Source organism: Oncorhynchus mykiss, chromosome 6, assembly GCF_057628025.1.
Source record: "Oncorhynchus mykiss isolate SJ-2025 chromosome 6, ASM5762802v1, whole genome shotgun sequence".
NCBI classification, from domain to species: Eukaryota; Metazoa; Chordata; class Actinopteri; order Salmoniformes; family Salmonidae; genus Oncorhynchus; species Oncorhynchus mykiss.
Window position 1 is genome coordinate 64,379,660 of NC_143027.1, and position 24,625 is coordinate 64,404,284.

General features: G+C 53.7%; 4 protein-coding genes across 8 annotated transcripts in view; 3 read left to right on the forward strand and 1 right to left on the reverse strand.

The window, feature by feature from the left end:
- LOC110526338 (SH2 domain-containing adapter protein F) overlaps positions 1-24,625 on the reverse strand; it is a 131,130-nt gene that overhangs the window by 40,501 nt on the left and 66,004 nt on the right. The gene's annotated exons all lie outside the window — the stretch shown is intronic.
- LOC149983040 (uncharacterized) lies at positions 6,162-16,255 on the forward strand. The gene is made up of 3 exons (XM_090239228.1): positions 6,162-6,262; positions 14,198-14,267; positions 15,569-16,255. The coding sequence occupies exons 1-3, from the start codon at positions 6,162-6,164 to the stop codon at positions 16,253-16,255; spliced, it is 858 nt and encodes a 285-aa protein (XP_090095354.1).
- On the forward strand, positions 20,281-21,010 carry LOC149983041 (uncharacterized; the record flags this gene model as incomplete). Its single annotated transcript, XM_090239229.1, is given in 2 exon segments — positions 20,281-20,666; positions 20,734-21,010. Coding segments are annotated over 2 exon segments (663 nt in total), but the record flags the coding sequence as incomplete, so codon positions are not given.
- LOC149983042 (uncharacterized) lies at positions 21,684-23,513 on the forward strand. The gene is made up of 2 exons (XM_090239230.1): positions 21,684-21,770; positions 21,927-23,513. The coding sequence occupies exons 1-2, from the start codon at positions 21,684-21,686 to the stop codon at positions 23,340-23,342; spliced, it is 1,503 nt and encodes a 500-aa protein (XP_090095356.1). The 3' UTR covers positions 23,343-23,513.

Below are 24,625 nucleotides of genomic sequence, written 5' to 3' on the forward strand. Positions count from 1 at the left end.
CTGCTAGTGTCTCTGTCCGTCTACCACTCAGCTAGTGTGTTTCTGTCCGTCTCCCACTCAGCTAGTGTGTCTCTGTCCGTCTCCCACTCAGCTAGTGTGTCTCTGTCCGTCTACCACTCAGCTAGTGTGTCTCTGTCCGTCTACCACTCAGCTAGTGTGTCTCTGTCCGTCTACCACTCAGCTAGTGTGTCTCTGTCCGTCTACCACTCAGCTAGTGTGTCTCTGTCCGTCTACCACTCAGCTAGTGTGTCTCCTTTATCTGCCTCCTGCAGAAGGAACAAAAGCAGCCATGCTGTCCATGCTCCCTCTGCTCCTCACTCAAACTGTGCCAAGCTTGTGGTGGGTAGCCTACTCAGAGCCCCTGCCAGCGCCTCAGACACACTTTTGGGAAGGCTGGAGGCAGTTTGAATCAAGCGTCCTGTTCATTATTGGCCTGTAGAGGAGTGAGTATTTTGGGTCTTGCTGCTCTTTCGTTGTGCTGTTTGCTTCCTTGTAAACATGCCTTGCTGCAACTGGAAGCCGTGGCCATTCGTGTTTCAGCCGGAATATTATGGAATCTTCACTTGGCAATGACAGTTTTGGACAGAGAACTGCTTAGCTAGAGTCAACTGTTTACTCACAGATAGGATATAGGCATTCAGGATGATGACACATTATGCCTATAATGAACCTTTGGCTTAACCACAGCTGGTAACATACCATGATCCTTATAGGGTGCTGGTGGGGAAAACAAATCATAACACGGTCATTTGAATGTGGGTTAAATGAAGAATGGCACAGGCAGTCACAGATAATACCCTCTCTTTTTTTGCGAGTGTGTACGTGTGTTTATTTTTCTGCTTCCCAGGCTGGCCAGGGGGAAGGTAAGAGATGCTGAGGAGGAGATGTCTTCTCCCTGAACGCACTGACATGCATATGGATTCACTGGCCTGGAGATGTACACAGAGAAGAAAATGACAGGGGGGGTGGGGGGGAGAAAGAGAGAGACCAAGTTGGAGAGAAAGAGAAAAACAGTGAAGGACTCACGGTGTTCCACCAGTACATGAGCAGCCGTCACCTGAAGGCTCAACACAACACTGATGAAAACAAATGCGGAATTACTTTGGTTTTTAAAGCAATATCAGGCTACTGTCTCTTCTACTAAGTTGGCCCAAAGACAAAACATCTCTCCCAGCGCATACAACGGAGTGCTTACTGAGGTAAAAGTGAAGTTTCTTTCATATCCTAAAAGTACAAGACATACTATATCATCCTACAAAGGCATGAAAACAGCCATTTGTAATCCCTAAGGAACCTTTATTTGTATTTATAGACTGTTGTGTACCCTCAAACTGTTAATTCACCAAATACATCAGAGGACAAATAAAACCCAGGAGGGTTCACACAGCACTGACTGTCCAACGTAACACACTGCTGTAATCTGCTGCACTGTTTCTCATCTAAAATCCTAACATCACAATCCATCCAGCAGCAACAGAAACCACCGTCAGGTCAAATCCCCAACACAATACAGACAAGCCAAAATGAAGCGTCCAATTACAATGAAAGGATTGTTAGTCTTATTACGAAGCAATGGCATCAATCAGTAATTAGCTCAATCTGGGGTTAAGCATGGGATGGTGAATGTCAGAAGTACAGAGCTGCATGGTGGGGAAGACAACAGAACAGAACGGATCTACTGATGCCTCCATGGTCTGTTTAACAGTCTCCCTAGCCCCCTTTATGCAAATGACTGTCCAGTCTCCGGCCACAGCACAGACAGCAGCATTGATTCCTACACGGGGCACAGCAGCGACTACAGCTCGTTAGGACTGTGGTGAAGGCTCATTAACATGAGATGGATGGGATCCTGGGCTTGGAAAGGTGCCCTGTTTAGTCTACCTACATCAGGGCTCCCCTACTGGTGTCCTACGGGTCGTGGTTTCACCCCCCCTCATGTATTCTGAGCAAATGACAAAAAAAACTTTTTTTTTTTTTTTTTTACATTGTTGGACATAAAAGACTAAACACCAGGAATTCAAGTCCAAGTGAATTTAATTTTGGAAATCTGTTCCCAAGTATTCCCACGCATAGAGACACACATATGATTGCATACAAATGTAAGCAGTTTGATACGATTATGTTTTAGTCAAATATTATATCTGTTTGGGATTATTATGGTCAATTTGCAGTCTACAAATGATTTGTAATTATTTATTTTCGGGTCCCCGACCAGCCCGCAGGCATACAACCGCCAGATAGACTGTACTGTTCATCACGCTATGGACAAAACAGTAGCATGTACTGTGGTACCCTGACTTGTTTTCATTGGGTTCATTGCTGTTGATTTTACTTGCCTCATCCACATCAAAAATGGATTACATTTTGATGCCAGGCGGGTTTACAGGGATTGAGAAACCAGGATTTATAGAGTCAGTGACAACCAGTCTGAGCACTGAGGCAGCCTGCCTGACACCACACTTTGGGCTCTACAGTAGCTGGAGTCATTTTGTAAAATTCTCCATTCTGAATAGCTGCAGGGGCTGCCTGCTGCTCTCTCTGTGTGTCTATTGTTCCTGAGCTGAGATAAGACTGGCTCAGGATTAGAGGAGAGTGCACCCAGAGTTCAGCTCCTGTGAGAAGGCTGGGGTGGGACAAGGGAGCAGAGTAGAGGAGAGTGGCAGAGGAGTAGCCATTGGATAAGAGCAGTGTGAAGGCCAGATGTGGTTTTGTTTGCTAATCTTTCCCTGGGATCAGCCAGAGGAGGAGAGGCCAGATGATGACACGTGGACATTGCTGTGATAAATAGCCACTCGACCTGCCCCTCCCGCCGCCCCCTGCTGGGGGTCAACAGCCCATTAGTGGTGATGGCCGGGTCTCCAGCAGCAGACCGTCAGCCCCTCCCCCCAAAAAGAGAAAGAGTGGGTGGGTGAGGAAGAGGTCTCTTCTAGCCCCAATCTCTAACGACTTCCTTTGACAATCATCTGCATCGTTCATAGCCAAATTAACCCAAACCCCAGCTGGACTCTAAATGGGAGTCTCTCTCTCTATCCTGGTCTCTGGCTGTTGCCAGGAAATGGCTATTCTTTAGCAATTGGCAAATTAAATATCTTTCTCCTTATTGCGCGTTAATCCGATAATCTCTGCCTCCAGCACAACAAAGCAGGGAGCAGTGGAGAAATCTGTTGGAGATTAAGCTTCATCACCTCGGTACTGTGGCGAGCGGACAGACAGAGATTGACAGTGTTGTCCTCCTCAGGCTGCCTGTCTCTCAGTGTAGAAGCGCTGCCACTCTTTACACTCTCACAATCACACACCCGCTGCTAGTACCCGTGGCAACAGGAGGAACGGAACCACACCACCACCTTTCTCGTGACAACAGAACAAGACTGACCTCCAGTCAGCTGTAATAATTAGGTACCTCAGATATAATGGCCCATACACACCACATGAGATGAAAATAGACCACTGCCACGCCTCCATTCATGCCATTTCTGAATGCTATTTCTCATGCTATCACACTCATTGTCCACAACAACTTTAGAACCGAATTGTAACAAATCAGAAAAGTAACACCGGTGTCTTGCTCATTAGGCCACACCCTAGCAAAACGTTTTAATGTTCGTAACAGAATTTCTGTTAGTTTCAGAGCTTTTTCTTCCATTTTACCTACTGAACATAGCCCACTTCAACATTTAGGCCCACAATGAACCAGAAAACAGGAGCAGCAGAACCCTGGAGGCAGATATAAACACTGGTCAACACAATGCATGGTATTGATCCCTCCCATTTATTGGAAAAGGCTCTTAGTAAACAACAAGTCAACAGTGAGACTTGTTTACCAATACTTCCCCTGTAGATTGATACAGGACATGGAAGCCCTCAGGGGAACATGGATTAACAGAGTTCTCTGACAATACAAATAGTTACACAGCCAGCCATTCAGCCAATGACCTCACTCTAGGCTGAGTCGACCTTCAGCAGGTCATTTAAATACTGTGGAGGTGGATAACCACGGTAAGCTTCTTGCTGTGTTTCCATCATGATGTGATCTCCTTTGCCCTTCCCGGTATTAAACAAAACATTACCGTAGACTCACAGATAACCCCTGATACTATTCCTAGGGTTCTGTATCGGTCTGTTCTAGATTATAGCTTTGGTACCTCTCCATCAACAGTGAACCATACCACCTTCATCTTTATAAATGATAGATAACATGCTGCCAGTCAAATGCCTCTCCATGTTATTTTGGCGGCCGACAAGGGCCTGTCTTTTATCTGGACCCAGTGGTGGTGGAGGTGGTGTTGTTGTCCCCTTCTGCTCCCATTAGATCAGGCCTGGCCTGGGGGGAGGATGGGGGAGCCAGGGCCCAGCTACTCATCTCAGCCCAGCCTGATTGCACTTGACAGAGGATAAAGTCTCAACCAGGACTACAGTACACAGGTGATTCACGGGTCTGGTACATTTGTACCATCAAACACTCAGACAATTATAGAAGGCAAATAAGAGTGGTCCCAGCATAAACCAAACGATGCCACACAAGTAAGATAAAGACATTGTAATCACAGAGGATAAGAAGCTACAAGAAAATCACTGACTGATGTTGATAATAAATCAGAGAGCTTTAGGGCTTTTAGATTGCGTGGGGGAAAATTAATTCATCAGTTACTGTTGTGCAACTCCCTCCTGTGGAGCAAACCAAACAAAAACAATTAAAAGGAGGAATGTTTTTTCTTTTGAAAAGTAGTGAAAGCAATTCAGGACTCCTGACAGTCACTCAAGAATTAATAAGATTTTTGTTATTGTTCTCCTTGGTGAGAGACCAGAACACAGTGACTCAGTTTGTTTGTAAATCAGCTTGGGAATGGTGATTGAGAAGTGACGGTAGACTACAACTGAATTCAAAAAGAGCCAACAACATGTCAGTCAAGTTCATAAAGGATGCCTAACCCCCAGATGAACCTCCTTCCTCCTCCCACTTACATATTCACGCTATTTACATATTGTCGGAATGAGAACATAAAAGAGAGCTCATTTCCCTTAATGAGTAAAACACAAAGCAAAAGTCAAGGAGTGTAAACAAAATGCTAAATCGCTCCCGAGGGTTCTCTATGCACAGAATGGGCTCTTCTTGTAAACAAAAGTCATCAACCAACAAATACAAGGCAAGTCCTACGTAAATATGAACATTTAACTTGACTTTTACCCAATTAAATAGTATAGGCTAGACCTAACCCTTCACTATACTGTTGTAGTTGGTGTGACATAATGCATGTTTGTATAGTTCAATATACATTATAAGTGCAGGAGCAGTCCAGAGGTAGTTGATTGATGGGCTTGAGTACTGTACAGCCCAAATGACAGGGATTATAGTTGAAGATTTGTCTTATTCCTCTGTGACCAGGGTCAAGTCACTTCTCGTCACCGCCATGCCAATCTGAGCCCCAAATGAAAAAGTCGTTAGCATTAGCATATTTAATTCAGCAGCCCAGAAAGTCATAGCTCTGCTTGGAAATAGGATCTTACTCTTCATTTCCTCTATTAAATAGAAATCTATTAATAGAGGCTATGTAAAGCAGAGCAGGTTTACATTCACAAAGGCACTGTTAATCACGGAGCTGAGCCTTAGCAAAAACATGTTTTTATCCATTGTGTGATAGGATCTCATGTCAAAAAGCATAACTTTCTTCTAGTATCATATAAATCCTACCAAGGCTGTAATAATGAGCTAACAGAGTGCAGAAGCTATAGTATTAACAGGTCTGCCTGCCAGGCTGTTAAACCCCATGCTTGTGTATTTTATAATGCCTCTCTGCCTAGCTGGCTGGACACCATGGCTGCCACATGGGCTTTGTCCTCCACACTACACCAGCAGGCTGGAGCTTGGCATGGAGAGCTCAGCCATTCCCAGCTCCCCCAAAAGCACCACTAGTGAAAGTATGGGCCATTTAGGTCGGGTCGACTCTGTTCTGCTCTGCTGGCCCGTTGTTTTTGGAAAGGCAGTGTCACTCGGCACCCTCATTAACATCCGCCACATCCATTACCATCAGGAGTTCTGAGTCACAGGGTGTCAGGAAAATCAGCCCCCTTAGAGGACCAATGAATCCCAAACCAATAAAACAGGAACCCAATAAACATGAACGATGCTGAGTGAATAACCTCCATCCCATCCATTATTTACAATGCGGAAAAACACTGAGGGAGATGGGAAGAACGGGACACAACCGATGCGGAGATGTAACGTCAACGATATCATGGAGGTTGTTAGTGATGCCATTCATGGGTAGGATCAGGTAGCGTCATGGGTCAGGACCCGTTCTGTTCGTGAACAGTATTTCCCTTCACCTCAATGGAAGTCATCCTACTTCTGTACGCTGTCAGTAACACACACTTCCCTAACCGGTCTCTCTCAGCCACTGCAGATGTCACTGTGGTAAATATGCACAGCTGTTAGAAAAAGTACTCTCCGGAGAACGCTGACCTTACAAACTGAATCAGAATCGATCGTCTCATTGCGGTGTAAACCTGTCATTGAGACTGAACATGTAGAGTAGTCAGGGAGGAGAGCAGTAGTTGGAGCCGATCAGGAATGGACTGGAACTGCAGTCAACAATGATGCAGAGACTAATCACAAGACTTTGGGAAAAGAGATGGTAAACTGACAGGAGTTAGGTACCCAACCAGGTCTCTCTCCCTCTCCCACTGCTTGTAGCAGCAGTACAATCATCCTGCATGTGGTTTGGCCCACTCCTTCACTTCAACAGGAATGTCTCCATCTGTGCCAAACTGCCTTTCACAAAATGTAGATACAAGCAGAACCAAAAGAAAGACAGGATGAATAGAGTTTTGGTTGAGAGAGTACGGTGGTTGAGTAAGGGAATGCACATTTTGATTGAAGCTGCCTGCTGCCTACGTCATGATACGAACAGAATACCACATGCCATGATACTACACACCATATCATATCATAATAAACTAACCCTAAATACACACACACACATGATAAACCCTTCCATTAGAGGGTTCTAAAATACCATGCCATTGCCCTGTTGTCCTGACCTCAGAGAGGCAGGCTGTATCTGCTACTCGCCTGGTATTCAGTGAATGAGAGGAGTGGCAGATGGAGGGGGTGTTTTGGATTCCTCACCAGTAGGTCTGGGCATCTATTCTCAGCTGGCCAAGCTCCCGGTCAAACAACCCCACTACAACCACACACACAGCTGGAAAGGCAAACACACATGCAATCACACATACTTGCTCAATCTTGGTGCACACACACACACGCCCTCCCCATTTCTCCTCCCACAGTGTGCCAGGGGAGGGCTGACAAGACCCATCCCGCTCAGAGCTGCTTACTAACACATTCTTCTACCTGACGTCTCCCTTTCTCCCTCACTCATATTATCTCGTTCATTTATTTTCTTCGGGGGATGCAATGAATTCCATACTGGTGAGATGGCATAATATCTAATGTTCCTAATCAGAGCAGAGTGGCATGTACAGTTGTGGTTCTAACTATTGACCCATGTAATCCGAACTATGTTCTCTCATTCCATAAATGTATAAACCACATTTCACTGCAAGAAGGTCTCAAGTAGCAGAGAGGAAATTATTTTTGATATAAATACAAGTAGTAGCAGAACGCAGTACTAAGGAAGCTTTGTGTGCCAGGAAGCATGTGCTTTTGATTCATGGCGAGCATGTATGACAACGAATGTGCTTACTAGAGTGCAGTTTTCACATTTCACCGGTTTAGGTGTGTGTGTTGTGTGTCTGTAGAGTGGGCTGGGCTACCAGTCCTGTGGGTGTGTAGATGAAAGACTCCACTGACTTCTTGCACTTCCTGCTGAGACACAGGAAGCTCCCAGTTTCCTGTCAGGAAGGGGAGGAGCCAAACTCTCATGAATCCCAACTTAGATTCTCTCGCTGTATTCCAACAAAACCCCTGTTAAAGAAAATGGTTCTTGCACCTTTGAGCACACAGAGAAACTTTTTGTGAAACAGGTTAAACCTTTTACACAGTGTACCATCGGCGTTAAATCTCTCAGAGGAGGTGCAGAGAGCCCTTGCCATCTGATTATCACGCTCCTTGTGTAATGACATTTTCCTCTCCTGTTGTCTGAATTCCTGTGGACACACAGCAAAGGATGTGGCCCCAGCAAACACAGCCGTAGCTGCTGAATGATGGCTGACCTTTATCCAGGCAATATTTGAGACATGAAGCCTCAGGACAGATGAAAGGGAAGGACTAGAGTGGCAAATATCACTGGAAGTATTGATGATTTGACCAGCCAGTGCTTCTCCTGAACAATAGCATGGATCAAAAGATGTGTGGTTCAGGTCGGGGTCTATTCTCTCTGCATAAAGCGTTTTTTTGTTCCGTAAAAAAGAGCCTGGTCTGAATGGCTGTCTGGTTGTCCCCCTGCACATTAATAACCTTCCATAGCTATTCAGGGTCCATTTGTGCAGAGTGAAGACTGAAAATCCGCCGTCCCCTCTGGGTGAAGCACTGATACACTCACATGTAATGCAAACAGGGCAATTCAATTAAGGCAAAAGCATTTGATCACTTTGAACGAAGAGGGTGGCTCGATCTGAAAGGCACATTTATCACCATCAAGGACTGTCCTGTGACAATGGAGGAATTTGGTATCCTGACTGTTTCCAAGAGGTGACGCATCACAGCTTCCTGAAAAGATGAGTCATGAAGCTGATTAGAAACAGTAAATGTGCCTTTCCTCGAGAAGAAGTTATGCATCATAAGATAACAGAGATGACTTTACTTTTTACTATTTCCTCATTGAGAGGGCCCAAGAGGGTAAGCAATGCCCTTCATACCATAGGAGATCCTGTTGTCTCATGACTGAGAGAAGGAGGAGTCTAGCTACATTTCCTTCTCAATCCAGCTCTAAGAATTGTTTCAGATTCAATACAACCGTTCTGTCACTGTACAAAGACAAGAACAATCATGTTTTGTCTCCACTCCAGATTCAATTTGTACTGATGGAGACAGTGCCAGTAGACAGAAGGACGGGAGAGAAAAGGAGCGAGAGAAAAGGAGACAGAGCAAGAGCGAAGGAGCGAGACAGAGCGAGAGCAAAGGAGCGAGACAGAGCGAGAGCAAAGGAGCGAGACAGAGCGAGAGCAAAGGAGCGAGACAGAGCGAGAGCAAAGGAGCGAGACAGAGCGAGAGCAAAGGAGCGAGACAGAGCGAGAGCAAAGGAGCGAGACAGAGCGAGAGCAAAGGAGCGAGACAGAGCGAGAGCAAAGGAGCGAGACAGAGCGAGAGCGAAGGAGCGAGACAGAGCGCGAGCGAAGGAGCGAGACAGAGCGCGAGCGAAGGAGCGAGACAGAGCGCGAGCGAAGGAGCGAGACAGAGCGCGAGCGAAGGAGCGAGACAGAGCGCGAGCGAAGGAGCGAGACAGAGCGCGAGCGAAATAGCGAGAGAGCAAGAGAGCGAAGGAGCGAGAGAGCAAGAGAGCGAAGGAGCGAGAGAGCAAGAGAGCGAAGGAGCGAGACAGAGCAAGAGCGAAGGAGCGAGAGAGCAAGAGAGCGAATGAGCGAGACAGAGCGAGAGCGAAGGAGCGAGAGCGAAGGAGTGAGACAGAGCGAGAGCGAAAGAGCGAGACAGAGCGAGAGCGAAGGAGCGAGACAGAGCGAGAGCGAAGGAGCGAGACAGAGCGAGAGCGAAGGAGCGAGACAGAGCGAGAGCGAAGGAGCGAGACAGAGCGAGAGCGAAGGAGCGAGACAGAGCGAGAGCGAAGGAGCGAGACAGAGCGAGAGCGAAGGAGCGAGACAGAGCGAGAGCGAAGGAGCGAGACAGAGCGAGAGCGAAGGAGCGAGACAGAGCGAGAGCGAAGGAGCAAGAGAGAGCGAAGGAGCGAGAGAGCAAGAGAGCGAAGGAGCGAGACAGAGCGAGAGCGAAGGAGCGAGACAGAGCGAGAGCGAAGGAGCGAGACAGAGCGAGAGCGAAGGAGCGAGAGCGAAGGAGCGAGAGCGAAGGAGCGAGAGCGAAGGAGCGAGAGCGAAGGAGCGAGACAGAGCGAGAGCGAAGGAGCGAGACAGAGCAAGAGCAAAGGAGCGAGACAGAGTGAGAGCAAAGGAGCGAGACAGCGCGAGAGCAAAGGAGCGAGAGCGAAGGAGTGAGACAGAGCGAGAGCGAAGGAGCGAGACAGAGCAAGAGTGAAGGAGCGAGACAGAGAAAGAGCGAAGGAGCGAGACAGAGCAAGAGAGCGAAGGAGCGAGAATGAAGGAGTGAAGGAGGAAGTGCGAAGGTGCGAGAAGGAGCCAGAGTGAAGGAGTGAAGGAGCGAGAGAGCGAGAGCGAAGGAGCGAGAGTGAAGGAGCGAGACAGAGCGAGAGAAGAGCGAGAGCGAAGTAGCGAGACAGAGCGAGAGTAAGCGCGAAAGAGCGAGAGCAAAGGAGCAAGGGCAAATGAGCGAGACAGAGCAAGAGTAAGCGCAAAAGAGCGAGAGCAAAGGAGCGAGAGCAAAGGAGCGAGAGCAAAGGAGCGAGACAGAGCGAAGGAGCGAGACAGAGCGAAGGAGCGAGACAGAGCGAAGGAGCCAGACAGAGCGAAGGAGCCAGACAGAGCGAAGGAGCCAGACAGAGCGAAGGAGCCAGACAGAGCGAAGGAGCCAGACAGAGCGAAGGAGCCAGACAGAGCGAAGGAGCCAGACAGAGCGAAGGAGCCAGACAGAGCAAAGGAGCCAGACAGAGCAAAGGAGCCAGACAGAGCAAAGGAGCCAGACAGAGCAAAGGAGCCAGACAGAGCGAAGGAGCCAGACAGAGCAAGAGCGAAGGAGCGAGACAGAGCGAGAGTGAAGGAGCGAGAGAGCAAGAGAGCAAAGGAGCGAGAGCGAAGGAGCGAGACAGAGCGAGAGCGAAGGAGCGAGACAGAGCGAGAGCGAAGGAGCGAGACAGAGCGAGAGCGAAGGAGCGAGACAGAGCGAGAGCGAAGGAGCGAGACAGAGCGAGAGCGAAGGAGCGAGACAGAGCGAGAGCAAAGGAGCGAGACAGAGCGAGAGCAAAGGAGCGAGACAGAGCGAGAGCAAAGGAGCGAGAGCGAAGGAGTGAGACAGAGCAAGAGCGAAGGAGCGAGACAGAGCAAGAGCGAAGGAGCGAGACAGAGCAAGAGCGAAGGAGCGAGACAGAGCAAGAGCGAAGGAGCGAGACAGAGCGAGAGCGAAGGAGCGAGAGAGCGAGAGCGAAGGAGCGAGACAGAGCGAGAGCAAAGGAGCGAGACAGAGCGAGAGCAAAGGAGCGAGACAGCGCGAGAGCAAAGGAGCGAGAGCGAAGGAGTGAGACAGAGCGAGAGCGAAGGAGCGAGACAGAGCAAGAGCGAAGGAGCGAGACAGAGCAAGAGCGAAGGAGCGAGACAGAGCAAGAGCGAAGGAGCGAGACAGAGCAAGAGCGAAGGAGCGAGAGCGAAGGAGCGAGAGCGAAGGAGCGAGAGCGAAGGAGCGAGACAGAGCGAGAGCGAAGGAGCGAGACAGAGCGAGAGCGAAGGAGCGAGACAGAGCGAGAGCGAAGGAGCGAGACAGAGCGAGAGCGAAGGAGCGAGACAGAGCGAGAGCGAAGGAGCGAGACAGAGCGAGAGCGAAGGAGCGAGACAGAGCGAGAGCAAAGGAGCGAGACAGAGCGAGAGCAAAGGAGCGAGACAGCGCGAGAGCAAAGGAGCGAGACAGCGCGAGAGCAAAGGAGCGAGACAGCGCGAGAGCAAAGGAGCAAGAGCGAAGGAGCGAGACAGAGCAAGAGCGAAGGAGCGAAGGAGCGAGAGAGCAAGAGAGCGAAGGAGCAAGAATGAAGGAGTGAAGGAGGAAGTGCGAAGGTGCGAGAAGGAGCGAGAGTGAAGGAGTGAAGGAGCGAGAGAGGAGCGAGAGCGAAGGAGCGAGAGCAAAGGAGCGAGAGCGAAGTAGCGAGAGCAAAGGAGCGAGAGCGAAGTAGCGAGACAGAGCGAGAGTAAGCGCGAAAGAGCGAGAGCAAAGGAGCAAGGGCAAATGAGCGAGACAGAGCAAGAGTAAGCGCGAAAGAGCGAGAGCAAAGGAGCGAGACAGAGGGAAGGAGCGAAGGAGCCAGACAGAGCGAAGGAGCCAGACAGAGCGAAGGAGCCAGACAGAGCGAAGGAGCCAGACAGAGCGAAGGAGCGAGACAGAAAAAAGGAGCGAGACAGAAAAAAGGAGCGAGACAGAAAAGGAGCGAGACAGAAAAGGAGCGAGACAAAAAAGGAGCGAGACAGAGCGAAGGAGCGAGAAAGCGCGAAGGATCGAAACAGAGCGAAGGATCGAGACAGAGCGAAGGAGCGAGACAGAGCGAAGGTGCGAGACAGAGCGAAGGAGCCAGACAGAGCGAAGGAGCCAGACAGAGCGAAGGAGCCAGACAGAGCGAAGGAGCCAGACAGAGCGAAGGAGCCAGACAGAGCGAAGGAGCCAGACAGAGCGAAGGAGCCAGACAGAGCGAAGGAGCGAGACAGAAAAAAGGAGCGAGACAGAAAAAAGGAGCGAGACAGAAAAGGAGCGAGACAGAAAAGGAGCGAGACAAAAAAGGAGCGAGACAGAGCGAAGGAGCGAGAAAGCGCGAAGGATCGAGACAGAGCGAAGGATCGAGACAGAGCGAAGGAGCGAGACAGAGCGAAGGTGCGAGACAGAGCGAAGGAGCCAGACAGAGCGAAGGAGCCAGACAGAGCGAAGGAGCCAGACAGAGCGAAGGAGCCAGACAGAGAGAAGGAGCCAGACAGAGCGAAGGAGCGAGACAGAGCGAAGGAGCGAGACAGAGCGAAGGAGCGAGACAGAGCGAAGGAGCGAAACAGAGCTTAGGAGCGAGACAGAGCAAAGGAGCGAGACAGAGCAAAGGAGCGAGACAGAGCAAAGGAGCGAGACAGAGCGAAGGAGCGAGACAGAGCAAAGGAGCGAGACAGAGCAAAGGAGCGAGACAGAGCAAAGGAGCGAGACAGAGCGAAGGAGCGAGACAGAGCGAAGGAGCGAGAAAGCGCGAAGGATCGAGACAGAGCGAAGGAGCGAGACAGAGCGAAGGAGCGAGACAGAGCGAAGGAGCTAGAGAGCGAAGGAGCTAGAGAGCGAAGGAGCAAGACAGAGGGAGAGAGCGAAGGAGCGAGAGCAAAGGAGCGAGAGCAAAGGAGCGAGAGCAAAGGAGCGAGACAGAGGGAAGGAGCGAGACAGAGGGAAGGAGCGAGACAGAGGGAAGGAGCGAGACAGAGCGAAGGAGCGAGACAGAGCGAAGGAGCGAGACAGAGCGAAGGAGCGAGACAGAGCGAAGGAGCGAGACAGAGCGAAGGAGCGAGACAGAGCGAAGGAGCGAGAGAGCGAAGGAGCAAGACAGAGGGAGAGAGCGAAGGAGCAAGAGAGCGAGAGACAGCACGCGAGAGACAGCACGCGCGAAGGAGCGAGACAGAGCACGCGCGAAGGAGCGAGACAGAGCACGCGCGAAGGAGCGAGACAGAGCACGCGCGAAGGAGCGAGACAGAGCACGCGCGAAGGAGCGAGACAGAGCACGCGCGAAGGAGCGAGACAGAGCACGCGCGAAGGAGCGAGACAGAGCACGCGCGAAGGAGCGAGACAGAGCGCGAGCGAAGGAGCGCGAAGGAGCGAGACAGAGCGCGAGCGAAGGAGCGAGACAGAGCGAAAGAGTGAAGGAGCGATAAAGCGCGAAGGATCGAGACAGCGAAGGAGCGAGACAGAGCAAAGGAGCGAGACAGAGCAAAGGAGCGAGACAGAGCAAAGGAGCGAGACAGAGCAAAGGAGCGAGAGAGCAAAGGAGCGAGACAGAGCAAAGGAGCGAGACAGAGCAAAGGAGCGAGACAGAGCAAAGGAGCGAGACAGAGCAAAGGAGCGAGACAGAGCAAAGGAGCGAGACAGAGCAAAGGAGCGAGACAGAGCAAAGGAGCGAGACAGAGCAAAGGAGCGAGACAGAGCAAAGGAGCGAGACAGAGCAAAGGAGCGAGACAGAGCAAAGGAGCGAGACAGAAAAAAGGAACGAGACAGAGCAAAGGAGCGAGACAGAAAAAAGGAGCGAGACAGAAAAAAGAGAGAGCGCGCGAAGGAGCGAGACAGGGCGAAGGCGCAAGACAGAGCGAATGAGCGAGACAGCGCGAAGGAACGAGACAGAGCGAAGGAACGAGACAGAGCGAAGGAACGAGACAGAGCACATGGATCGAGAAAGCGCGAAGGAGCGTGACAGAGCGCGAAGGAGCGAGAGCGAAGGAGCGAGAGCGAGCGCGAAGGAGCGAGAGCGAGCGCGAAGGAGCGAGAGCGAGCGCGAAGGAGCGAGAGCGAGCGCGAAGGAGCGAGACAGAGCGCGAAGGAGCGAGACAGAGCGCGAATGAGCGAGACAGAGCAAAGGAGCGAGACAGAGCAAAGGAGCGAGGCAAAGCGCGAGCGAAGGAGAAAGCGAAGGAGCGAGACAGAGCGCGAACGAAAGAGAGAGCGAAGGAGCGAGACAGAGCGCAAATGAAGGAGCGAGACAGAGCGAGAGCGAAGGAGCAAGACAGAGCGAAGGAACGAGACAGAGCAAAGGAACGAGACAGAGCGAGGGAACGAGACAGAGCATGACAGAGCGAGATTCATGGAGCAAGAGCGGAGAAGAGCGAGAACGAAAGAGCGAGAGCGAAGGAGCGAGACAATGCACGAAGGAGCGAGACAATGCACGAAGGAGCGAGACAGAGCGCAAAGAAGCGAGAGAGAGCGCGCGCAAAGGAGCGAGACAGAGCAAAGGAGCGAGACAGAGCAAAGGAGCGAGACAGAGCAAAGGAGCGAGAAAGAGCAAAGGAGCGAGACAGAAAAAAGGAGCGAGACAGAGCAAAGGAGCGAGACAGAGCAAAGGAGCGAGACAGAAAAAAGGAGCGAGACAGAAAAAAGGAGCGAGACAGAGCAAAGGAGGGAAACAGAGCAAAGGAGCGAGACAGAGCAAAGAAGCGAGACAGAGAAAAGGAGCGAGACAGAAAAAAGGAGCGAGACAGAGCAAAGGAGCGAGACAGAGCAAAGGAGCGAGACAGAAAAAAGGAGCGAGACAGAGCAAAGGAGGGAAACAGAGCAAAGGAGCGAGACAGAGCAAATGAGCAAGACAGAAAAAAGGAGCGAGACAGAGCAAAGGAGCGAGACAGAAAAAAGGAGCGAGACAGAAAAAAGGAGCGACACAGAAAAAAGGAGCGAGGCAAAGCACGAGCAAAGGAGAAAGCAAAGGAGTGAGACAGAGCGAGAGCGAAGGAGTGAGACAGAGCGAGAGCGAAGGAGTGAGAGAGAGTGAGCGCGAAGGAGCGAGAGAGAGTGAGCGCGAAGGAGCGAGACAGAGCGCAAAGGAGCGAGACAGAGCGCGAAGGAGCGAGACAGAGCGCGAAGGAGCGAGACAGAGCGCGAAGGAGCGAGACAGAGCGCGAAGGAGCGAGACAGCAAAGGAGCGAGGCAAAGAGCGAGCGAAGGAGAGAGCGAAGGAGCGAGACAGAGCGCGAACAAAAGAGAGAGCGAAGGAGCGAGACAGAGCGCGAATGAAGGAGCGAGACAGAGCGAGAGCGAAGGAGCGAGACAGAGCGAAGGAACAAGACAGAGCGAAGGAACGAAACAGAGCGACGGAACGAGACAGAGCGACGGAACGAGACAGAGCATGACAGAGCAAGATTAATGGAGCAAGAGCGGAGGAGCGAGAGCGAAGGAGCGAGAGCGAAGGAGCGAGAGCGAGTACGAAAGAGCGAGAGCGAGGGAACGAGACAGAGCGAGGGAACGAGACAGAGCGAGGGAACGAGACAGAGCGAGGGAACGAGACAGAGCGAGATTAATGGAGCAAGAGCGGAGAAGAGCGAGAACGAAAGAGCGAGAGCGAAGGAGCGAGACAGAACACGAAGGAGCGAGACAGAGCGCAAAGAAGCGAGAGAGAGCGCGCGCAAAGGAGCGAGACAGAGCAAAGGAGCGAGACAGAGCAAAGGAGCGAGACAGAGCAAAGGAGCGAGACAGAGCAAAGGAGCGAGAAAGAGCAAAGGAGCGAGACAGAAAAAAGGAGCGAGACAGAGCAAAGGAGCGAGACAGAGCAAAGGAGCGAGACAGAAAAAAGGAGCGAGACAGAAAAAAGGAGCGAGACAGAGCAAAGGAGGGAAACAGAGCAAAGGAGCGAGACAGAGCAAAGAAGCGAGACAGAGAAAAGGAGCGAGACAGAAAAAAGGAGCGAGACAGAGCAAAGGAGCGAGACAGAGCAAAGGAGCGAGACAGAAAAAAGGAGCGAGACAGAGCAAAGGAGCGAGACAGAGCAAAGGAGCGAGACAGAGCAAATGAGCGAGACAGAAAAAAGGAGCGAGACAGAAAAAAGGAGCGAGACAGAGCAAAGGAGCGAGACAGAAAAAAGGAGCGAGACAGAAAAAAGGAGCGACACAGAAAAAAGGAGCGAGGCAAAGCACGAGCAAAGGAGAAAGCAAAGGAGTGAGACAGAGCGAGAGCGAAGGAGTGAGACAGAGCGAGAGCGAAGGAGTGAGAGAGAGTGAGCGCGAAGGAGCGAGAGAGAGTGAGCGCGAAGGAGCGAGACAGAGCGCAAAGGAGCGAGACAGAGCGCGAAGGAGCGAGACAGAGCGCGAAGGAGCGAGACAGAGCGCGAAGGAGCGAGACAGAGCGCGAAGGAGCGAGACAGCAAAGGAGCGAGGCAAAGAGCGAGCGAAGGAGAGAGCGAAGGAGCGAGACAGAGCGCGAACAAAAGACAGAGCGAAGGAACGAAACAGAGCGACGGAACGAGACAGAGCATGACAGAGCAAGATTAATGGAGCAAGAGCGGAGGAGCGAGAGCGAAGGAGCGAGAGCGAAGGAGCGAGAACGAGTACGAAAGAGCGAGAGCGAGGGAACGAGACAGAGCGAGGGAACGAGACAGAGCGAGGGAACGAGACAGAGCGAGGGAACGAGACAGAGCGAGATTAATGGAGCAAGAGCGGAGAAGAGCGAGAACGAAAGAGCGAGAGCGAAGGAGCGAGACAGAAAAAGGAGCGAGACAGAGCAAAGGAGCGAGACAGAGCAAAGGAGCGAGACAGAAAAAAGGAGCGAGACAGAAAAAAGGAGCGAGACAGAGCAAAGGAGGGAAACAGAGCAAAGGAGCGAGACAGAGAAAAGGAGCGAGACAGAAAAAAGGAGCGAGACAGAGCAAAGGAGCGAGACAGAGCAAAGGAGCGAGACAGAAAAAAGGAGCGAGACAGAGCAAAGGAGGGAAACAGAGCAAAGGAGCGAGACAGAGCAAATGAGCGAGACAGAAAAAAGGAGCGAGACAGAAAAAAGGAGCGAGACAGAAAAAAGGAGCGAGACAGAGCAAAGGAGCGAGACAGAAAAAAGGAGCGAGACAGAAAAAAGGAGCGACACAGAAAAAAGGAGCGAGGCAAAGCACGAGCAAAGGAGAAAGCAAAGGAGTGAGACAGAGCGAGAGCGAAGGAGTGAGACAGAGCGAGAGCGAAGGAGTGAGAGAGAGTGAGCGCGAAGGAGCGAGAGAGAGTGAGCGCGAAGGAGCGAGACAGAGCGCAAAGGAGCGAGACAGAGCGCGAAGGAGCGAGACAGAGCGCGAAGGAGCGAGACAGAGCGCGAAGGAGCGAGACAGCAAAGGAGCGAGGCAAAGAGCGAGCGAAGGAGAGAGCGAAGGAGCGAGACAGAGCGCGAACAAAAGAGAGAGCGAAGGAGCGAGACAGAGCGCGAATTAAGGAGCGAGACAGAGCGAGAGCGAAGGAGCGAGACAGAGCGAAGGAACGAGACAGAGCAAAGGAACAAGACAGAGCGAAGGAACGAAACAGAGCGACGGAACGAGACAGAGCATGACAGAGCAAGATTAATGGAGCAAGAGCGGAGGAGCGAGAGCGAAGGAGCGAGAGCGAAGGAGCGAGAGCGAGTACGAAAGAGCGAGAGCGAGGGAACGAGACAGAGCGAGGGAACGAGACAGAGCGAGGGAACGAGACAGAGCGAGGGAACGAGACAGAGCGAGATTAATGGAGCAAGAGCGGAGAAGAGCGAGAACGAAAGAGCGAGAGCGAAGGAGCGAGACAGAACACGAAGGAGCGAGACAGAGCGCGAAGAAGCGAGAGAGAGCGCGCGCGAAGGAGCGAGACAGAGCCAGAGCGAAGGAGCGAGACAGAGCCAGAGCGAAGGAGCGAGACAGAGCGAAGGAGCGAGACAGAGAGCGAAGGAGCGAGACAGAGAGCGAAGGAGCGAGACAGAGCGAAGGAGCGAGACAGAGCGAAGGAGCGAGACCGAGCGAAGGAGCGAGACAGAGCGAAGGAGTGAGACAGAGCGGAGGAGCGAGACAGAGCGGAGGAGCGAGACAGAGCGCGAGCGAAGGAGCGAGACAGAACGCGAGCGAAGGAGCGAGACAGAACGCGAGCGAAGGAGCGAGACAGAACGCGAGCGAAGGAGCGAGACAGAACGCGAGCGAAGGAGCGAGACAGAGCGCGAGCGAAGGAGCGAGACAGAGCGAGAGCGAAGGAGCGAGACAGAGCGCGAGCGAAGGAGCGAAACAGAGCGCGAGCGAAGGAGAGAGCGAAGGAGCAAGACAGAGCGCGAATGAAGGAGCAAGACAGAGCCAGAGCGAAGGAGCGAGACAGAGCGAGAGCGAAGGAGCGAGACAGAGCGCGAATGAAGGAGCAAGACAGAGCGAGAGCGAAGGAGTGAGAGAACGAGAGCGAAGGAGCGAGACAGAGCGAGAGCGAAGGAGAGAGTGAAGGAGTGAGATGGACCAAGAGAGCGCGAGCGAAGGAGCGAGAGAGTGCGAGCAAAGGAGCGAGACAGAGAGAAGGAACGAGACAGAGCGAAGGAACGAGACAGAGCGAAGGAACGAGATAGAGCGCGACAGAGTGAGAGCAAAGGAGCGAGAACGAAAGAGCGAGAGCAAAAGAACGAGACAGAGCGAGGGAACGACACAGAGCGCGAGCAATGGAGCGAGAGCAGAGGAGCGAGAGCGAAGGAGCGAGAACGAAAGAGCGAGACAGAGCGCGAGCGAAAGAGCGAGACAGAGCGCGAGCGAAAGAGCGAGACAGAGCGCGAGCGAAAGAGCGAGACAGAGCGCGAGCGAAAGAGCGAGACAGAGCGCGAGCGAAAGAGCGAGACAGAGCGCGAGCGAAAGAGCGAGACAGAGCGCGAGCGAAAGAGCGAGACAGAGCGCGAGCGAAAGAGCGAGACAGAGCGCGAGCGAAAGAGCGAGACAGAGCGCGAGCGAAGGAGCGAGACAGAGCGCGAGCGAAGGAGCGAGACAGAGCGCGAGCGAAGGAGCGAGACAGAGCGCGAGCGAAGGAGCGAGACAGAGCGCGAGCGAAGGAGCGAGACAGAGCGCGAGCGAAGGAGCGAGACAGAGCGCGAGCGAAGGAGCGAGACAGAGCGCGAGCGAAGGAGCGAGACAGAGCGCGCGCGAAGGAGCGAGACAGAGCGCGCGCGAAGGAGCGAGACAGAGCGCGAAGGAGCGAGACAGAGCGCGAAGGAGCGAGACAGAGCGCGAAGGAGCGAGACAGAGCGCGAAGGAGCGAGACAGAGCGCGAAGGAGCGAGACAGAGCGCGAAGGAGCGAGACAGAGCGCGAAGGAGCGAGACAGAGCGCGAGCGAAGGAGAAAGAGAGCGTGAGCGAAGGAGCGAGACAGAGCGCGAAGCAGCGAGACAGAGCGCGAGCGAAGAAGCAAGAGAGCGAGCGAAGGAGCAAGAGAGCGTGAGCGAAGGAGCAAGAGAGCGTGAGCGAAGGAGCAAGAGAGCGCGAGCGAGAGAGCGCGAGCGAAGGAGTGCGAGCGAAGGAGCGAGACAGAGTGCGTGCGAAGGAGTGCGAGCGAAGGAGCGAGACAGAGCGCGCGCGAAGGAGCGAGACAGAGCAAAGGAGCGAGACAGAGCGTGACAGAGCGAGAGCAATGGAGCAAGAGCGAAGGATCGAGAGTGTAGGCGCGAGACAGAGCGAGAGCGAAGGAGCGAGACAGAGCGAGAGAGTAGCGAGAGCGGAGCGAGAGCGAAGGGGCGAGAACGAAAGAGCGAGAGCGAAGGAGCGAGAGAGAGCGCGAGTGAAGGAGCGAGAGAGAGCGCAAGCAAAGGAGCGAGAGGGAGCGCCAGAGCGAAGGTGCGAGAGAGAGCAAAGGAGCGAGAGAGAGAGAGCGAAGGAGCGAGAGAGAGAGAGAGCGAAGGAGCGAGCGAGGGAAAGCAAAGGAGCGAGCGAGGGAGAGCAATGGAGCGAGCGAGGGAACGAGAGAGAGCGCGAGCGAGGGAACGAGAGAGAGCGCGAGCGAGGGAACGAGAGAGAGCGCGAGCGAGGGAACGAGAGAGAGCGCGAGCGAGGGAACGAGAGAGAGCGCGAGCGAGGGAACGAGAGAGAGCGCGAGCGAGGGAACGAGAGAGAGCGCGAGAGAGAGCGCGAGAGAGAGCGCGAGAGAGAGCGCGAGAGAGAGCGCGAGAGAGAGCGCGAGAGAGAGCGCGAGAGAGAGCGCGAGAGAGCGCGAGAGAGCGCGAGAGAGCGCGCGAGAGAGCGCGAGCGAGGGAGCGAGAGAGAGCGCGAGAGAGCGCGAGGGAGCGAGAGAGAGCGCGAGCGAGGGAGCGAGAGAGAGCGCGAGCGAAGGAGCGAGAGAGAGCGCGAGCGAAGGAGCGAGAGAGAGAGAGCGCGAGCGAAGGAGCGAGAGAGAGCGCGAGCGAAGGAGCGAGAGAGAGCGCGAGCGAAGGAGCGAGAGAGAGAGCGCGAGCGAAGGAGCGAGAGAGAGCGCGAGTGAAGGAGCGAGAGAGAGCGCGAGCGAAGGAGCGAGAGAGAGAGCGCGAGCGAAGGAGCGAGAGAGAGAGCGCGAGTGAAGGAGCGAGAGAGAGCGCGAGTGAAGGAGCGAGAGAGAGCAAAGGAGCGAGAGAGAGCAAATGAGCGAGAGAGAGCGAAGGCGCGAGAGAGAGCAAAGGAGCGAGAGAGAGCGAAGGAGCGAGAGAGAGCGAAGGAGCGAGAGAGAGCGAAGGAGCGAGAGAGAGCGAAGGAGCGAGAGAGAGCGAAGGAGCGAGAGAGAGCGAAGGAGCGAGAGAGAGCGAAGGAGCGAGAGAGAGCGAAGGAGCGAGAGAGAGCGCGAATGAAGGAGCGAGACAGAGCGCGAATGAAGGAGCGAGACAGAGCGCGAATGAAGGAGCGAGACAGAGCGCGAATGAAGGTGCGAGACAGAACGCGAATGAAGGTGCGAGACAGAACGCGAATGAAGGTGCGAGACAGAGCGAGAGCGAAGGAGCGAGACAGAGCGCGAGCGAAGGAGAGAGCGAAGGAGCGAGACAGAGCGAAGGAGCGACACAGAGCGCGAGCGAAGGATCGAGACAGAGCGCGAGCGAAGGAGCGAGACAGAGCGCGAGCGAAGGAGCGAGACAGAGCGCGAGCGAAGGAGCGAGACAGAGCGCGAGCGAAGGAGCGAGACAGAGCGCGAGCGAAGGAGCGAGACAGAGCGCGAGCGAAGGAGCGAGACAGAGCGCGAGCGAAGGAGCGAGACAGAGCGCGAGCGAAGGAGCGAGACAGAGCGCGAGCGAAAGAGCGAGACAGAGCGCGCGCGAAGGAGCGAGACAGAGCGCGCGCGAAGGAGCGAGACAGAGCGCGCGCGAAGGAGCGAGACAGAGCGCGAAGGAGCGAGACAGAGCGCGAAGGAGCGAGACAGAGCGCGAAGGAGCGAGACAGAGCGCGAAGGAGCGAGACCGAGCGCGAAGGAGCGAGACCGAGCGCGAAGGAGCGAGACAGAGCGCGAAGGAGCGAGACAGAGCTCGAGCGATGGAGCAAGAGAGCGTGAGCGAAGGAGCGCGAGCGAAGGAGCGAGAGAGCGTGACCGAAGGAGCGCGAGCGAAGGAGCGAGAGAGCGTGAGCGAAGGAGCGCGAGCAAAGGAGCGAGAGAGCGCGAGCAAAGGAGCGAGAGAGCGCGAGCGAAGGAGCGAGAGAGCGCAAGCGAAGGAGCGAGACAGAGCAAAGGAGCGAGACAGAGTGCGACAGAGCGAGAGCAATGGAGCAAGAGCGAAGGATCGAGAGTGTAGGCGCGAGACAGAGCGAGAGCGAAGGAGCGAGACAGAGCGAGAGAGTAGCGAGAGCGGAGGGAAGGGGCGAGAACGAAAGAGCGAGAGCGAAGGAGCGAGAGAGAGCGCGAGCGAAGGAGCGAGAGGGAGCGCGAGAGCGAAGGAGCGAGAGGGAGCGCGAGAGCGAAGGTGCGAGAGGGAGCGCGAGAGCGAAGGTGCGAGAGAGAGCAAAGGAGCGAGAGAGAGCAAAGGAGCGAGAGAGAGCAAAGGAGCGAGAGAGAGCGCGCGAAGGAGCGAGACTGAGCGAGAGCGAAGGAGCGAGCGAGGGAGCGCAAAGGAGCGAGCAAGGGAACGAGAGAGAGCGCGAGCGAGGGAACGAGAGAGAGCGCGAGCGAGGGAACCAGAGAGAGCGCGAGCGAGGGAACGAGAGAGAGCGCGAGCGAGGGAACGAGAGAGAGCGCGAGCGAGGGAACGAGAGAGAGCGCGAGCGAGGGAACGAGAGAGAGCGCGAGCGAGGGAACGAGAGAGAGCGCGAGCGAGGGAACGAGAGAGAGCGCGAGCGAGGGAACGAGAGAGAGCGCGAGCGAGGGAACGAGAGAGAGCGCGAGCGAGGGAACGAGAGAGAGCGCGAGCGAGGGAACGAGAGAGAGAGCGCGAGCGAAGGAGCGAGAGAGAGAGCGCGAGCGAAGGAGCGAGAGAGAGAGCGCGAGCGAAGGAGCGAGAGAGAGAGCGCGAGCGAAGGAGCGAGAGAGAGCGCGAGCGAAGGAGCGAGAGAGAGCGCGAGCGAAGGAGCGAGAGGGAGCGCGAAGGCGCGAGAGAGAGCGCGACGGCGCGCGAGAGAGCGCGAAGGCGCGAGAGAGAGCGAAGGCGCGCGAGAGAGCGAAGGCGCGAGAGAGAGCGAAGGCGCGAGAGAGAGCGAAGGCGCGAGAGAGAGCAAAGGCGCGAGAGAGAGCTTAGGCGCGAGAGAGAGCTTAGGCGCGAGAGAGAGCGAAGGCGCGAGAGAGAGCGAAGGAGCGAGAGAGAGCGAAGGAGCGAGAGAGAGCGAAGGAGCGAGAGAGAGCGAAGGAGCGAGAGAGAGCGAAGGAGCGAGAGAGAGCGAAGAAGCGAGAGAGCGAGAGCGAAGGAGCGAGAGCGAGAGAGCGAGAGAGCGAAGGAGCGAGAGAGAGCGAAGGAGCGAGAGAGAGAGAGCGAAGGAGCGAGAGAGAGCGAAGGAGCGAGAGAGAGAGAGCGAAGGAGCGAGAGAGAGAGAGAGAGCGAAGGAGCGAGAGAGAGAGAGCGCGAAGGAGCGAGAGAGAGAGAAAGCGAAGGAGCGAGTGAGCGAGTGAAGGAGCGAGTGAGCGAGCGAAGGAGCGAGAGTGAGCGAGTGAAGGAACGAGTGAGCGAGCGAAGGAGCGAGAGTGAGCGAGCGAAGAAGCGAAAGTGAGCGAGCGAAGGAGCGAAAGTGAGCGAAGGAGCGAAAGTGAGCGAAGGAGCGAAAGTGAGTGAGCGCGAAGGAGCGAGAGCGAGAGAAGGAGCGAGAGCGAGAGATGGAGCGAGAGCAAGAGAAGGAGCGAGACTGAACAAGAGCAAAGAAGCGAGACTGAGCGAGAGCAAAGGAGCAAAGAAGCGAGACTGAGCGAGAGCAAAGGAGCAAAGAAGCGAGACTGAGCGAGAGCAAAGGAGCAAAGAAGCGAGACTGAGCGAGAGCAAAGGAGCGAGCGAGAGAGAGAGGGAGAGAGCACAGAGCACGCGAGAGAGGGAGAGAGAGCACGCGAGAGAGGGAGAGAGAGCACGCGAGAGAGGGAGAGAGAGCACGCGAGAGAGGGAGAGAGAGCACGCAAGAGAGCACGCGAGAGTGAGGGAGAGAGTGAAGCCTTCCATATTGAGCAGTCCTCTGCCAATTGACCCACTGGCTCCCATTCTGGACTGTGACTGTGGCCCTCCGCTGCTCTCAACAGTACACAGGCACACAGGGTGATCTTGGGTAATTTGGTTGCTTGTTTGTATAATCCACCATCTGCCACACTGTGGGCTCTCAAACTACACACCAAACCATATATGAGCACAGATTACCATGAAGCTGATTCAAACAGACAGAAATAACAGAAGAACATTCATCTGCAGGTAAACAATTATATGAACACAGAAGGTTTAGAGTCTTAGCTACAAGACACTTGATGATAACTAGGCCTCATACATACTGTAAAAGCTGTATAATTTAACATAGTCATAAGTGAGCTCCTGTTATGAGACTGGCGTATCTGCTTAATAGGCTTCCTTCACCATGTCATTATATCAGTATAGGACATGTGTATCGGTGTGATCCAACAGCACTCTCTGTCTCTCTTTATGCTGTATGTGGAGCCCAATAACACTCCACCGTCGTCTCTTTTACAAGCAGCATATCACATAGTTAAAGATGGAAAGTCTATATGAAGATCTCTCTCACACACACACACAACTCTTTACAACCTGCCGTCAGTCAGTCAGCCGCTGCTAATTTCACACCCTGCTAAAGTGCCAATTAAATGTGTATAACATTATTGCTAAATATAGAAGCTGCACTCACTGGAGCTGCTCTTCTTCCATCTGATAAAAATGACAATTACGCTTGTGGGTTTCCTGCGACAGGAAGACATGGCTGTCTGCCAGGATGAAATCACCAGTGACGAGAGTGATACCCTGGTATTGTTAGTTCCTTTCACTCATGTCCCTCTCCTTCACTTC

Bases quoted from the DNA above. Each gene is read 5' to 3' on its own strand.
- LOC149983040 (XM_090239228.1), top strand. From the start codon at position 6,162: ATGCGGAAAAACACTGAGGGAGATGGGAAGAACGGGACACAACCGATG. The intron at 6,263-14,197 runs GTAGGATCAGGT...GCGAGAGCGAAG, and splicing joins GTTAGTGATGCCATTCATGG to GAGCGAGAGCGAGCGCGAAG. The intron at 14,268-15,568 runs GAGCGCGAAGGA...CGACGGAACGAG, and splicing joins GAGCGCGAAGGAGCGAGAGC to ACAGAGCGACGGAACGAGAC.
- LOC149983042 (XM_090239230.1), top strand. From the start codon at position 21,684: ATGGAGCAAGAGAGCGTGAGCGAAGGAGCGCGAGCGAAGGAGCGAGAG. The intron at 21,771-21,926 runs GTGAGCGAAGGA...GCAAGAGCGAAG, and splicing joins GAGCGAAGGAGCGAGAGAGC to GATCGAGAGTGTAGGCGCGA.